The sequence below is a fragment of the Sander lucioperca genome, chromosome 4 (assembly GCF_008315115.2).
Source record: "Sander lucioperca isolate FBNREF2018 chromosome 4, SLUC_FBN_1.2, whole genome shotgun sequence".
NCBI classification, from domain to species: Eukaryota; Metazoa; Chordata; class Actinopteri; order Perciformes; family Percidae; genus Sander; species Sander lucioperca.
The window spans coordinates 5,241,064-5,257,091 of NC_050176.1; the positions used below are offsets into that span (position 1 = coordinate 5,241,064).

General features: G+C 40.5%; 1 protein-coding gene across 17 annotated transcripts in view; it reads left to right on the plus strand.

The window, feature by feature from the left end:
- Positions 1 to 10,492: 10,492 nt before the first annotated feature.
- Positions 10,493 to 16,028, plus strand: part of LOC116039680 (potassium voltage-gated channel subfamily KQT member 5-like) — a 181,489-nt gene continuing 175,953 nt past the window's right edge. For 7 of the 17 annotated variants that reach the window (XM_036000727.1, XM_036000734.1, XM_031284636.2 and 4 more), the window contains exon 1: positions 10,495 to 11,287. In XM_036000727.1, the coding sequence (XP_035856620.1) occupies positions 10,944 to 11,287 (344 nt within the window). In that variant the 5' untranslated portion in view covers positions 10,495 to 10,943. Of the gene's footprint in view, positions 11,288 to 16,028 lie in introns of all 17 variants that reach the window. The other 10 variants (XM_036000726.1, XM_036000732.1, XM_036000733.1 and 7 more) reach the window with 5 other exon arrangements.

Genomic DNA, 16,028 nt, shown 5'->3' on the forward strand with positions numbered 1-16,028 from the left:
AGAGGCAGTGGAGGGGGTCGCCATCCTCGGAAAGCGCAAATGTGCAGCCCCCCAGGCAGGGTGCTCCTGCGTGGGTGTTCAGTCTGGAAGCACAGGGCCTTCTTCTGGTGCCTAGACCTCGGAGCCGCATCACTGGTCTCTCTCTCTCTCTCTCTCTCTGTCGAAAAATCCTCTTTTCAGTATGTTTACCATGGCTGCTCTGATGCTGTTTTAGCGTGTTTGCTTTGTCGTTCATTACTTTCCCCTTGTTATTACTGGCACAAAATGTTTTTTACACTGCGTAAAATGCTCATGATAATGTTGTCAGTCTGGTGTGTGCATGGAGAGAAAAAAACTAAACACAAGAGATAAAAAAAAGGATATAAAAACTGTTAAATGTCTGCAAGGGGGGACTGGTGATGAGGACACAGCTTAGATTTTTACACTTTGACAGTGAGATTAGCGTGCAGCGTTGTTTTCCTTGTTCCACCACTGGCAAACGTCCAGGCCAGTCGTCTTTGTATAGATGTATATTAGGCCTCCCAGGAGGTTGACAAATAAATGAAATTTAAGTCACTTTAAAATATCACAAGGGTTCAACATCACTGTAAAACAAAAACAAAAACTTTTGAAAAAAGTAAGAGCAAGATAGGACCATCTAAATTTTTGTTTTGGGGAAGTCCATTCACCATCACCCCAGCACGTTTTAATCCAACCCTTTAGTTTACATTCTTTTGAAAATTTAAACCCAAGCACAAGAGCTTGAATTTTTTTACAACAAAAAGTTTAACTTTTTGAAAGAAAAAAAAAAACACATAGTTAAAAAAAAAGAAAAGGAAAATCCCGTCACTGGTTCCATTTGATTCTTTGTCCCGTTGTTAGGAAACAGACAAACAAACAGAAAAAGAAGAATCGCTCACAGTTTCCCCTTTGTGCATCTCTGTGAATGTGAAAGTAACCAATCAGACTGCTCTGTCGGGACACCAACACCTATGCTCATCCTCCGTTTCGGCCTGCAGACTCCTCCCATCAGGAAAAAAGCCGGGGCCAGCATGACTTTGGAACCTGATCCGAGCTGCATGCACATTTTTTTGTAAAACAAAACAGATACAGTAAAAAAAAAAAAAAAGAAAAAAAAAAAAAGAAAAGATAACTGAACTAGATACGTGTGTTAGTTCCACATACTGTAGGGCCGCTTGTATGTTGCATGCAGTTGTACAGTTTGCTCGTACTTGAATATTAAAGAGATAAAACCAAGAAACTGAAGCCATTCCCATTACGCAAAAGACATTTGAACTCAACTGCAGTCAATTCCACATCCCTCAGTCCGGTGCTGAATGTCTCTCAAACTAAATCCCAAGATTACATTGATGTCTTTTCCTCGTCCCCTTCCGGAAGCTGTACAGTACTGCACAGTAGTACTGCGCTAGACCTCACAGCCCCTCCTTACTGTTATTCCACACCATAGTATACCTCCAAGGGGCTGAGATGATGTATGAATAAATATGTACAAATCAGATCTGTTACGTTTATATATAAAGAATAAACGCAGATGCACAGAGAGTCATACACTGTAAATACTCGACAGCCATTCCCTGGGTTTTCATTGGGTTCAGTGAGATTTGCAAAAAGGGGCCAAGTCATGTAATGAGGAGCGAGTAATACGTCATAGGGACCATGCAGCGGGACAACACAAGATGATGGACTCGTGTCAAAAACTGGCTGAGTTTAAACTACAGGTGTACCACTAAAGGTTGTCGTCTGAACACTTCTTTGTGCTTCAAACCCAATGTCTGAAAACCCCCCCACCCTCGGCCATGTTCAGTCCCTCTTCAGAAGAGTTGACTTTTCTTTTCATCGTCCGGTGAAGCTGGTTTTTCCTTTTTTTCTTTTTCTTTTTTTCTTTGTCAGTATTACAACAGGAAAAAAAAAAAAAATGCTGATTGTTTACAACTTCTGTGTTCCACTGAAACAAAAAGAAAATTCGAAAAAAAAAAGTAAAGCATTCACTGCAACATTACTTGTTTGTATAACAGATGTGGCTCAAATGATGTGTATGTTTTATATTTAAAAAAAAAAGAAAAAGTTCATTTTTATTATTTACAAATAAAAAGAATGTGTGGAAGAAAAGTGCTTCTCGGCTTGCCTTTTCATTTCAGTGTCCCACTCCAAATCTCCGAGCTAAAATAATCTCGTTTTTTTTATCATGTTTATATGATTCTCTGAGCCTGCAGTTACCTTTGACATCATGTCAAAAGGCTAGAGTGTCAAAATGGGATCTGCTGCCATGTTTGTGGGAAAGTTCATATTTTCCCTTTGTCCCATAAACGTCCTCAGTCAATGCTTCCCTTGTATGTCTCGGCAAAGCGGCGCCTCCTTAAACTTAGGAGATCAATTCAGAGTCTTAAGTCATAAGACCATCACAAGTGATGGAAGAATCATATTCAGATCCTTTTACCACTCTGACCTTCATTTTATAGCTCAGGGATTTCCCATGTCTTCTCCTCTGGCTCCATTCCCCCATTTTCATTCATATAATCCATGGCCCATCTCTTAACAGAAGGTAAGAAACAGCGGTGGAAGAAGTATTCAGACCCTTTACATACGTAAAAGTACTAATACCACACTGTAAAAAATACTCTGTTACAAGTACAACTCCTGCATTGAAAATGTTACTTAAGTAAAAGTATGTAAGTATCATCAGGAAAATGTACTTAAAGTTTTAAAAGTAAAAGTACTCAATGCAGAAAAATTGAACTGATCCAAACAGTTCTGTCAATCAGCGTTCAATCAAGTGTTGAATCGGCTTATCATTTCAGCTACTCATTTATATTGTTGGGTAGTTTAATTTATAATAAAACATCGTATTTTAAAAACTACATACGTTTTGTGTGCAAAAATCTTAATGTGTAACGTAACTAGTAACTAAAGCTGTCAGATGAATGTAGTGGAGTAAAAAGTAGAATATTTCTCTCTGAAATGTAGTAGAGTAGAAGTAGAAAGTGGCATGAAAAGAAAAGACTCAAGTAAAGTGCAAGTACCTCAACATTTGTACTTAAGCACAGTACTTGAGTAAATGTACTGTATGTTACATTCCCCCACTGACCATCACACGTGTTCCACTGGATAACTGAACATTTCAAACATAAGATCCATGAATAGATCTGCGTCCCACAGTAACAAACTCTTCAGCCAAAAAGCTACCAACCAAGCAGCAACGTTAGCAACTAGCTGGTGAAAACAGTGGAGCATTTAGCAGCTAAAGAGCCAGATATTTCCCTCAGGGGATGGATGGTGGAGACCAAAACAGAGCTAACAGAAGAGGGGATGTTGTATTTGCATCTGCCATGTTCCCTAAACTTAACTAGTCATTTTTGTGCCTAAACTTGTCGTCACCACATGACGCTAAAATTTCTGTCGGCTAAAGTCAACTGCCACAGCCCTTGAAAGGCCATCATCTCGCGGTTCCCTGTACCCGGCTCGCAGTCACCTTTTGTCGGCTAAACTCAATTACCAAAGGCCGCTGATAATACGACCGACAGCTCACGGAGCTCTGTAGCCGGCGTCACGTGATCAGCCGGAAGTCGCCTAATATCTTAGGATATCATACAAATTGGTGTGAATACATTTTCATACAATATCATACAAACCCGTTTATGAGAATGCGTTCTCACCTCAAGATACAACACAAAGAAAGCGGAAGGTAATGGACATCTGGCCGAAAAGAGTGTCAACCGGTGGAATTTCCGGTGGCAACGGAGCAATCCCGGAAGTGGAACATCGTGGATATAGACTAGATTCAGCCCTGTTACTCCCTGCTGCACATTCAACCTTGAGTATTGACTTTTTGCATTAAAGACACCTTTAAACCTGCCTATCTTAGTCTCATGTTTAGTCTCTGTGTTTTGGGTCAGAACAATGCAACCTAACATTTAATCATTTTAAGATCTTTTATCACCATTAAGAGAACTAAGTCTCACGGTTGTATTAGTGTTACTTATCGGTTATATTGATCCTTCCATTTCTTCCTGCTCATTTAAAGTGATAAATCCTGTCTATTGTTGTATTGGATAATTGTAATTAAGGGAGGTCTGGGCTGCTACACTCATTCTGCCCATACTCTGCTAATGATGCTAATGTTCCTTTTAATCATAATGATCCGTTACAGGCAAGGCTGTGCCTCCATTCATAGTTAATCATTACTATCATTTTCATCCTTTCACAGACTGGATGCTCTTCTCTCTCTATGTAGCTTTTGAGAGAGGTACATTTCCGGAGAGCAAGCGTTTGTTTATGTAGTATTAATTGATAAAAGCACGTGACAGCCGTGTACTACTACTACATTATAACACCATGAGTCTATGCCTCGCGTGCTGCTACAGTGGCTCTTAGTGAACAGGAAGTTGAACCAAAACGGCCTCATGTGTGACCTCACATATGATATAGTGCAGCAGAGGGCTTGGGAGATTTATGTCCCACATCCTCTCATTAAATAAGCAGAGGGCCCCCCGAAACAACATCTGCAGGCAATCTTGGCTAACCCTCCCACCAGCGCTGCCATGCCAGCCGGGGCCTCCCCCGCCCCCCGGTTCCCCCAGCGTCACAGCATCAGGGGTCAGGACCCCAGTGTACAAAGTGTGGATACGGAGCATGGTGGAAAGGAGAACCGCGGATCACACATGTCAGAGGCCACGGGGAAATTTCCATGCTGCGCCCAGGAAATGGGTTAATCTTTCTGATCAGGTCAAAGATCACACATCGATGGAAGTTCATTTTTTTTTTAAATACATTATCCATGGAGATGATCTTCCAAAAGAAAGTGGGTGAAAATAAAAGTAAGCAAACAGAAACTTTGGGAAAAAATTATATCTAAGTTGAATTATGTCTATGTGTTTACTTTGAGAAGCGTTCAACGTGAGGCTGTATTGCGTCACTCTAATGTCTCCACTTGTTGCATGACGGGGACCGTATAGACACAACTGTGCAATAATATAACATACATTTTAACCTTTTTACTCTTTTAACATACAGTATGTTGACATTGTGTAGTGTATGTGAGTTGCATGTGTGTGAACGTGACATGTTTTGGATAGGTATAGTTAATGTATATTTAATGTATGTTTAAGGGATATTGTTGAGCACCGTCTCAGGTAGTGCACCTGAATCTCCTTGTATGTAAATGCAATGACAATTAAGGAATCGTATCTTATCTTATTATCATTTTTAATATTCTCCAATCTCCATGGCAATGATGAAGAAAGTGGGTAAAAAGTAAGTAAAGAGAGCAAACAAAAAACTTTGAGGAAAAAAATGATATCTAAATTTATGTTGAATTATGCCTCCTGACATTAAAAAAAGACTGTATTGCGTCACTCTAATGTCTCCACTTGTTGCATGGCGTTGTCCATGCGCTTGTTGCAGGAAGCCAACTCATCCTGTGACCAGATTTGATGATAACTGCAGCGTTTGTAACTAACTGCTTTCTCTCAAGAGGAAATGCTCTTTTCAACGTGTACAGTTACTGTACATTTCAGCACATTTGTCCTCAGTTTCTTTCATTTTTTTAAGTCAAAACATAAGGTAAAAACAACATTAACTATCAGAAGATATTCACATTACATAATCACACACATTTTACCCCTCTGTTTCTCCAATTTGTGACAGATGTAAATCAGATAATGGTACCAAGAGCCTGGGTCTGTCCGAGGTTTCCCCCTAAAAGGGAGTTTTTCCTCACCACTGTTGCTCTAAATGCTTGCTCTTGGGGGAATTACTGGAATTGTTGATTCTTGTAAATTATAGAGTGTGGTCTAGACCTACTCTAGCTGTAAAGTGTCTTTAGATAACTCTTGTTATGATTTGATACTACTACACATGGTCTGGCAAAGCGAGACTACAGTGAGCCAAACAGTTTAACCCAAGGCCCTTAATTTACAAAAAGAATCCCAACTCACGGTCCACTTATGACAGCTGATCGAACTTCCTCCGCTGATTGAAAGAACTAAAAGTAAGTGAACATTAAGTCAAGAATAAACTTTCATGCTTGACTCCAAGACTTTAATATACATTTCCCCCATATTTAGCTGGGCATATTTGGTATCTTTGGAAACGTTGGGATCTCCACCAAAATGTAAAGTCAAGTTCTCTGAGTGAAGAGACTATCTCTCCGCCGTTACATATTCCATAGGTACGGGGATGATCCCCCTGAGGTCAGGTACGTGGATACTTCTTTAAGACACACCCGCTTGCCTGGCCACGCCCTATAAAGCACCTGTGCTGGCGTGGAATCTCTGATAGTTTGATCGGAACTGTCTCCGAGAAGCCCACAGCTGGAGAGATAGTCTCTTCACTCAGAGATCCAAGGTTACAACGTAACCGAGCGTTCTCTGCATTTGGACACTTTGGCTGCACAGCACCACTTGACTACAAGCAGTCTTTTATAAAGTACTTGAAAGCAATACTTGAGTAAAAGTACAAGTATCTTGGGCGCCTGGGTAGCTCACCTGGTATAACGTGCCTATATACAGAGGCTCAGTCCTCGCCGCAGCGGCCGCGGGTTCAGTTCCAACCTGCGGCCCTTTGCTGCATGTCATTCCCCCTCTCTCTCCCCTTTCATGCCTTAAACTGTCCTGTCACATAGAGGCCTAACATACCAAAAATAAATAAATAGGTATCTTACCAGAAAATGACTTTGGTAGAAGTTGAAGTCACCTTTTAGAATATTACTTGAGTAAAAGTCTTAAAGTATCTGATATTTACTATACTTAAGTATCAAAAGTAATTTTATGATATTAAAGTAGTACAGTACCGGAGTATTTGTACTTCGTTACATTACAACACTGACTACAAGTCAGGCTCTCCTCAGGGCTGTATTCCGTCCCCATTGCTGTACATTCTTCATACCAATGACTGTAGAAGCCAGCATGGGGGCAGGCACATCCTGACATTTGCTGATGATACAGTCATTATCAGTCTGCTCCGGTAAGATGAATCTGAGCATTGGGCCAGATGAGTTTGTCTAATAGTGTGATAAGGGCCTTTCTCCAATGAAATGCCACAAAGACCAGAGACACGGTCATTGATTTAAAAGCACTTTTCCTCTTCGGTCCCCCTACAGGTTGGAAGCGGAATTGTCCATTACCGTTATCATTCGAACTACAAATCCACTACCCGATCTGGCAAACTTGCATAGTGCGGTTATAGCCGATAGAGGGCCGCAAAGCGAATGCAGAAGTGCCGTTCACCCTGTTACAAGTTGATGAACCACTGAAATTGAATGAATGAATGAATTTTGGAAACATTATTTTAAGATACAAAAGAATCTTTGGTGTTGCTTTAAGGAAATCATCCTCCATCATTCCTCGAGGCAGAAGGTCCAGGGTTTGACCTGTGACGGTTTCCTGTGCGTCTTCCCCCTCTCTCTTTCATATCTGAGCTGTCCTATCCATTAAAGGCAGAAATGCCCTAAAAAATAATCTTAAAAAAACAAATAAAAATTGTTTCCCATCTGGGACAATAAAGTGACTGAACTGAACTAATTTAATAAAACAGAGCAAAGGGTGCAGTGTTTGAGAATCTGAGAATGCAGAGGAGGAAATGAATAGCCAAAACAGGCAAATACAATGCTAGCAGTTTCTGGTAGAGTACATTAAAGTACTTCTCAGACTTGTATTTGATTAATGTATCTGCTAAACACTTTTTTGTTAGTGTAGGAATAATTCTGACACCATGGATCACCAATATCTTATATGCACCCTCCATCAAACTGTGTTCACTTCAGTGCCCAGAAGGTATCCCTGCCTGTGACCAGGTCGTATCATATACTTCAGGATCAAACGGCAAGAAACAGACAGAAACCACTGAGAGCAAAAGAGAGGATCTGCATCAAAAACCATGTGCACAAAGGCTGTCTGGCGCTGCAGCCACCAGTAGATGGCATAGTTTGTTGGAAGACAGAGGGAGTCGCTCAGCAACTGCTCTGAGATAGATAGATAAGATAGATAGATAGATAGATAGATAGATAGATAGATAGATAGATAGATAGATAGATAGATAGATAGATAGATAGATAGATAGATAGATAGAGTAGGCTATCAAACTATAAGAAAAAGATGTCTTACTTTCTTTGTTGTTCAATATAGGGGCGGTCGCCAAGACTTGAGAGAATCATTTTAGAGTAAAAAATGTTCACAATTTGAAAGTATATGTGTGTGTGTGTGTGTGTGTGTGTGTGTGTGTGTGTAAATTACACCCTAGTGCACATGGCAATATACACGGACAAACACATCAACACATAGCTGCTCCCCCCACGACCCGATACCAGATAAGCGGACGAAGATGGACAGGTATATAGATAGACACATACAAGCACATTTACAACAATGACACCGGATCTATACAAAGTCAACGAGATGGCTTCGTTCAGCAGTGCAATGGCAGAAGGGACTAAAGTTTGTGTGTTTGTCTGCACACTTTCAGCTTCTATTTCATATGAGCATACACACTTCCATGCTCTCTGCTACCCACACACTGAGTAGAGGAGACCGGGGATAGTTGTAAGATTTTTGACATTTCTGTCTGTATCTTGGAGCTCTTTTAAGCCAGTGGGTTCAAAATGTGATACAAACTAATTGCACGTGTCTGCAATTAAATGGTGTAGCTGTTATCTCTACAACCCAAACAGAAAATGCATGGTTTACTCTCAAACACAAGGAGGAAAATGTTACAATTGACCCCATAGTCCGGGGTCAGTTGTACCATGTCCTGGGGTGAAATGTAACATTATGATATACAATGGGGTGAAATGTAACATCATGAAACTAGGATTATGACAAAAAACTTGATATTGAAACTTTTATTCAACATTTAAATGACTTTTTAACAGTATATTTGTGTGTGTATGTGTTGAGAGGCACGCCTCAGTCTGTCTTTCTTTTCCAAGACTGAAAATTAAAAGAAAAAAACATAAATACAACCAACATTTTTCTTGGGGTAGGTTGTAACATGTTGTAACCCAGACTCTTAATTCACAGCGAACAGCTAAAACATTAGCACTAACAACCTGCATGAAAGATATCCATATAGACACACAATAAACATAATTTAAGTTACTTGAGTTTAACTACAAAGCTGGCATTGCTAGCCCCAAAAATAAATGAAGTTAAAAAAAAAATACTTTCCTACCTAAAAATGATTTTTTTCTTTCAAAAATGTGCAGTGTCTGTCGCAGGGTGCTGCTTCTTCACATGTGTAATACGGACTAAATAAAGCATGTTTAGAGTGAATCAGGTGATTCTAAACTTGTTCCTGATTGGAGAAATTGGACGTGTTACAACTGACCCGTGTTACAACTATCTTCCACTATCTGTGGAGTCAAGTTCTTCACACATGTGGTCAGCGCTTTGATGCATCCAGTCAGGTTTATGATGACAAATCTTTACATGAACACTGTGACGAATAACAACAAGTCTGGAACTGAGTGTGTACCTTACTGTGCGTTAGACTGTGAAGGGGAAGTCCATGCGGAGGCAGAACTGGCATCACATTTTTTCAAACTACTTTCACTTTAGGCTGTAATGGCACAAAGGAAGCAGTACTTTTAGTTTGTTCAACTTCTTGACCCCCGGTTCACTTGGAACTGCATCATTTATAATATTATCACAGCGGCAACATAAGACATCAGAAGGCAGGATTAAACCAGAGATATCGTACATGCATACATTATTATACATATTTTATTTTGTCATATATACTATGTATACCTACGTAGGTTGTACATTTTATTCTACACTTGTATATACATGTAGGCCTACATTATTTTCTTTCCTTTAAGTATACTATTTTTTCACTAGGTGTTCTGGCATTTAGATCTTTTGTTATCTTATTTTATTTTATCTTTTTATTATTTCTAGTATATTTCTTGTGTTTTCTGTATGTGTGTATGTCCCTGTAACTTGCTACAGTAACAGAATAATTTCCCAGTTTGGGATTACAGTAATAAAGTCCATCTATCTATCTATCTATCTATCTATCTATCTATCTATCTATCTATCTGTCTGTCTGTCTGTCTGTCTGTCTATGCTGCTTTCAAGGACAGCAGGTGACAGACCAGTCCTGAAAGATTGACCGCAAGCTTTTGTTGTGCAAATAAACATAAGCACGTTTGCTGAAACCACATTTACCGAACACATTACTGCATTTAAAAAAAAAAAAAAGCTTAATTTGGTTTCAGCATAATATTTTCTGCAGATGTGCAGTGAGCCGTCCTCGGTGTGGTTACTTTTCCAGCCGACCAAGTGGAAAACTCACCAGAGTGATGTTACCTGATAGGCTTTTCAAAAACGTGGTGTAATTTGGAACTTTTTCGGGAAATTACATTAAACAAGGGGCGACGGTTGCTCATTTGCATTTCTCCCGCCTTACCTTGCCGCACCGCCACCTAATAAAACAACTCCTGGAGGAAAATGTATTGTTCAGGATCAAATTAAACTGTTTCACTGTGACGAAATAAAGTCGCTCGCGGACACGGCCAGGAGCACAGATGCGCATCTGCCGTGCACGCGCAGCGTGTGTCGAAGCAACAGGCGGTAGCAAAGCGTGCTGGGAAGAAAATTGAATACCAAAAATATCTTCCCCCCCTAGCTCCACCGGACACATACTGTATATATCTTTGTTATTTTGTCACGTTGGACAGCAGCGTGCACGGGACAGGCGCGTGGATACCTTTACGCGTGGCGGCGGTGGCGTAAATGGCTCGCGAAGAGGTTGATGCAAGAGGAAAGAGGGGCGGTCAAAGTGTGACGGTAAACAGTGTGCCTGGCTCTGGCAACGGTTCCGCTCACAGCGCCTGTTAGACTGCGTCTCGCGCGTGTAGTATTTTGTTCGTCCAGGGCACGTTGCTCCCAGCACACGACGCGCATGCTTGAAAAGACTTCGGCGCACTTGATGCCTGCTTTGGTGATGCCATGCCCCGGAACCACAGCGGAGACGAAAGCGGCACCGGGCTCTGGATGAGGACGTCGCCGGGGCACCGTAGCGAAGGCTACGGCTTGAAAGATGTGGAGTCCGGACGGAGGATGATGAACAACGCGGGAGACGGTTTGCTGTCAGCCTCCACCGCAGCAGGTGCTGCCGGAGGCTCCGAGAGCCTGAGAGGGAAGCAGGGAGCCCGGCTAAGCCTGCTGGGGAAGCCGCTCATATACAGCGCGCACAGCGGCCGGAGAAACGTGCGCTACCGGCGCCTCCAAAACTACCTGTACAACGTGCTGGAGAGACCGAGAACCTGGGCGTTCATCTACCACGCGTTTGTGTAAGTTTATTTTTCATCATTTGCATGTAGCTCGAAGCTCTCTGCACACCTGTTGATGCCGTTCCAGAACACGTTTCACACACAAACACTCAAAAAGGACACAAACACACGATGCGATGCTTGGATTTTATTTTATAGGCTACTTGTTTTCAACCCATCACTTTGCCACTCTATTTTTCGTGATGACTGTGCAGGAGTCTTTGTTTAAGGTTAAACATGATAAACTCTGGGAGTTACAGTTGCAGTTTCACTACGAATATGTAGGCTACTAGTAACCATCCAAGACTGGTGGTTTTTCATTGACTTCTGCATTCATGAGGCCCTCAGTGGTGAGGTAGTTTTCACAGCTTCAACTGTTAAAAACAAAAACTCAGGGTCTGTTTGATCCTAAAGGTCAAGAATCAGGAACATCTTTAGCTTTCCTCCTGCTCTTCATCATTCTTGGCTTGCCAACCAGCTGCAGTCGATTTCCCGCGTGTGACTTGTTATTGTGGCATCATGACAATCTCTGAGAGGAAGGAAGTTGAGACACATGCGGACTCTAGAGCACCATCTTTTTTTGGTGTGTGGGTGGGGTGGTGTGTGTGTGTGTGTGTGTGTGTGTGTGTGTGTGTGTGTGTGTGTGTGTGCGTGTGTGTGTGTGTGTGTGTGTGTGTGTGTGTGTGTGTGTGTGTGCGCGTGTGCGCACCAGGAGGAGTGGTCATAAAAAGAGGAGGGGTGGTGATGAGCTGTTTGAGCTTTTGCACTTAAACCAAGCAACTCTGATGACTGATTATTTTGAAAGTATCCTTAGGGCAGCTTGTATATCAAATGGTTCACAGGACAACACGAATAGTTTGTGCCTGATACGTGTCATCTGTTTGTTGATGTTTAGTGAAGACGCTTTTGAAATTGGATTTTCGTTTTGTAAAAATTACTGTAATTACCACTGTTTGAAAACATGATGCTTTTCAGGGGCAGTTTCAGACTATAGGCCCAGTCAGTGGCACAGCCAAATGAATAGTGAAATAGTAAGTGCTAGAAGCTTGGTGATGTAAACACACTACTCCCAGTGCTACCCGGTGAACTACCATAGCCTGCAAGCTAATGACTAAACACACTGCTAAGCACATGCTAGTGCTCTTCTAAGCTTTTTTTGTATTTCCCCGTGCGCTGTTTACTCCCTCTGGCATTCAATTCTTAGGATTGTACATCTTTTTATTTAAAGGTATTTAAAGGGTACCTTCGGTTGTTCAAACTGAACCCTATTTTCCTATGTTTTTGTGTCTAATTGACTGAATTTTTTAAATTGGTCCAGTATTAAGCAAGCAAAACAAGCTGCAATCTAAAGTTAATGGGCAATTGTGCATCTTTAATTTACAGCCACTTAAAGAGCTGTTATGCCACTGACATGCTCAGATTATTATTCTAAGTGTCTGACAACATTATGGAAAGGATCGCTACAGAGGAAGAAACAGCCCTGAAATCACTATTGCCAAACCCACCAGACTCCTTTGAAATAAACAGTAATTTCATCATCGTACCTCATTCAAAGTTGACAGAAACAAAATATTAAACTTTTAAACTATTAAAAGCCGTCTTGGTTCGTCTTTCCACTGTTCCAGCAATCACCACTCTGGTTTGATTGAAATAACGCTTTAATCCACCCATTTAAATGTGGAAATATGCTGGCTCTATACACGCTAAAAGTACTGTTGATTTCAATGGAGTCTGGTGATTTTGGCGATTTCGGAGCTGTTTCATGTTAAACAAAAAAGGATCTTACTCTTTAACAAAAAGGTCTATCTCTGTAGGGATCCTTTCCATAATGTTGTCAGACACTTAGAATAATAATCTCAGTCTGTCAGTAGCAAAAACAGCCCTTTTAGTGGATGGAAACTGACGATGCACATTTGCCCTACAGGATTACATTGCAGCCCGGTTCGCGGCTGCCGGTTACAGCGTTCTCGCTCAATACTGGACCAATTTCAAAGATTTTTGTCCACATTAGTCACTTAGACACCAATGCATGGGAACATAGCAGCCAGGTTGAAAAATACAGAAATTACACATTAAAGCTAATAGCTAAGGGGACACTAAGTGTATTCACTTTATTCAAAAGAAGTATCTGTGCCATTGACTGTCTAACTTTCTTTAAATCATGTCTCTTTAATGGAGCAGTTAACAGACAAGGGTTAGTGTTACATAAAAGTGGATGGCAGAACACAGCTAAGCTACGACAGCATCCTCCGTCAGACTCTCTGGCTCCCTGTTACCTCAAAGGTCAGCACTGTAAAGATAGTTTTTTGGTCAGTGGTGCTAATCTGAGTGTCAAAGTTGAATTCCACACAGAGGAATGGACAGATGTACTTCACCGCTGCTAGTGAATGCACTGATTGCAATGATTTCCAATTGCTTTCACAACAAAATGTTGCACTTTTTAAGTGCTGCACTGTGTGGAATGTGTGACCGGGCCTTAGCTGGGCATCTGGACATCCTAAATTCGATTATTTGCTTCAACTGAATTAGAGGAGCTGGGATTTCTGGCCAATCGGGGTCCAGCATTTGCCCAGGAGGAGTTTGTTTTACATCCAAGATTCCCATCTGACAAACATCCCTTTATCTTAACTGCTGTGCATCATGGGCAACATTTTCTTATCTAGAGTTGTAGTAGCCTACATTTGGAATCACAATTATTGTAAATAAGGCTATCTGTATACAATTGAGTTGCATTTTAAACTGGGCATAATGGATGAAAAGAAATTAATATTATTTATGCATCATGTTTTAATGTTAAACATCCATCTGGAAGGCACAGTGACTCCTTAAGCTTAACTGTATGGCTACCATAGTTACCTAAGCTTATCTTCAATGTGTAAATCATTTTATTCCACCAATAGGCCAATTTATCTTTTGGTATTGAAATTTTGCATTCATATTAATGTGTATTTTCAGACTTATTTTAATTTTTGAAATAATATTTTTTTACACAATTTTGGCCCCCTTGCGCTTACTCTGAGGACCCCTTGTTGAAGTTCTCTGCTTTAAATGAACTTTTTACACAATGTCCAACTGCTGTTAAAGATAATGTATAGTCTCTCCTTTCTATCTGTCGTGTCATAATTCCTAACAGAGGAGGATTACATTTGTTGTGGTGTTAAAGTGTTTCAGACATCAATTCAGCCCCCGTCTTTTATGAGGCCTGTCCACACTTGGTGGTCAAAGAGGTTTTGTAATGATGTCAATGACCACCATGGGGGTCATCCAGTTCAATGATGACTTTCCTTATCCTGTTTTAGTAGGGCCGTAACTTACTGAGAGACACCATTGGATTTCCACTTTGGTCTACACTTTTGCTAAAAGGTTAAGTTAAAAATGCAAATTTACACATCTTATGAAAGTGTTGACTCACACGCACAAGTGTCCTTGGACTTGCACTTTTATCTTCGCATGAGTGCCCATGAACGTTTTCTTTCATCCCTGTGGCATTGAGCTGGAACTGGACTAATGGAGGTTCTAAACTCCTACTCAGGCCTTTGCTCTCTCTCTCTCTCTACTGTGATGAATGCCGCTGTGATGGTCAGTGGCCTTGAAAGTTGCACTGGTCTGTTGATATGACAGTTGTTGCAGCTGAGAGCCTCGCTGTCACGTTTTTTTTAGCTACAGAATAAGATGAGATCCATGTCCAGCTGATTATAAAGCAAGTTGTGGTTCACATTTAGCGCTGTGGAAAACCTCTGAAGCATATGTATCAATGTTTTTTATTAGTTTTTTTTTTACCATCCGTGTCTGTGTGTGCAAAAAAAATCGATTCACATTCGAATCGCGATTCAAGCTCTACCAATTCAAAATCGATTCGTAGAATTCCAAAAATCGATTCATATATATATATATATATATATATATATATATATATATATATATATATATTTTTTTTTTATTGTATGTCTATTGCAATCACATGGGAAAAGTAACTACATTTACATACTGTGAATGGTTTTTTGAATTGAGAATCGTTTTTGAATCGAAAATCGATTTTTGAATCGAATCGTGACATTTTCTGAATCGTGCACCTGCTATTATCCACTCAACATATGTTCCTCTGATCTTAAGTATAAGTCAAAATAATTCATAATTTCAGCTTTTTTAACAAAAAAAAAAATAGTTATAATTTCATATACATAAGGTCTATGAGGGTTTTTTGGACCATGAATTCCAAGAACAGTGTAAAACTAGTTGTAATAAGTTTGTAATAGTGTGTAGTTATAGTGGTATATAGTCTTCTGGTGGCAGTAAAAATAAAAAGGCAGCAAAAATGGCAAACAATTCTTTTAAAAAAGCAACAAAAACATCTAAAAAGGGGTCAAAAAAATTTTCATTTTCAATTTTGACTTGGGAGACAAGTGTATAGTCGACTGGAAGACAACACAACAGTTATACCAGATTTTTGTAAATGTAGTGCTCAATAATTACCAAAGGAAGTGACAAACTGAAATTTACTGAAGTTCATAAAAGTGACCATACCCAACTGGGCCTGTCTTATCCCTTTAGGGCCCAGGTTTGCTTTGTGCCCCCTCCACCTCTTCACATTTGAACCACTCGTGTTCAACCCAGTAACACAGGTGGTTAAAATAAGTTTAAACAGACTACGGGCCCCCAGGGAAGGGTGCTGCCTTGTTTTCCCAACAGACTGCATCCCCCAACCCAATGATAGCAGACACTAGAATATCCCTGAGGCCATTAGCAAATTTGCATCATCTCG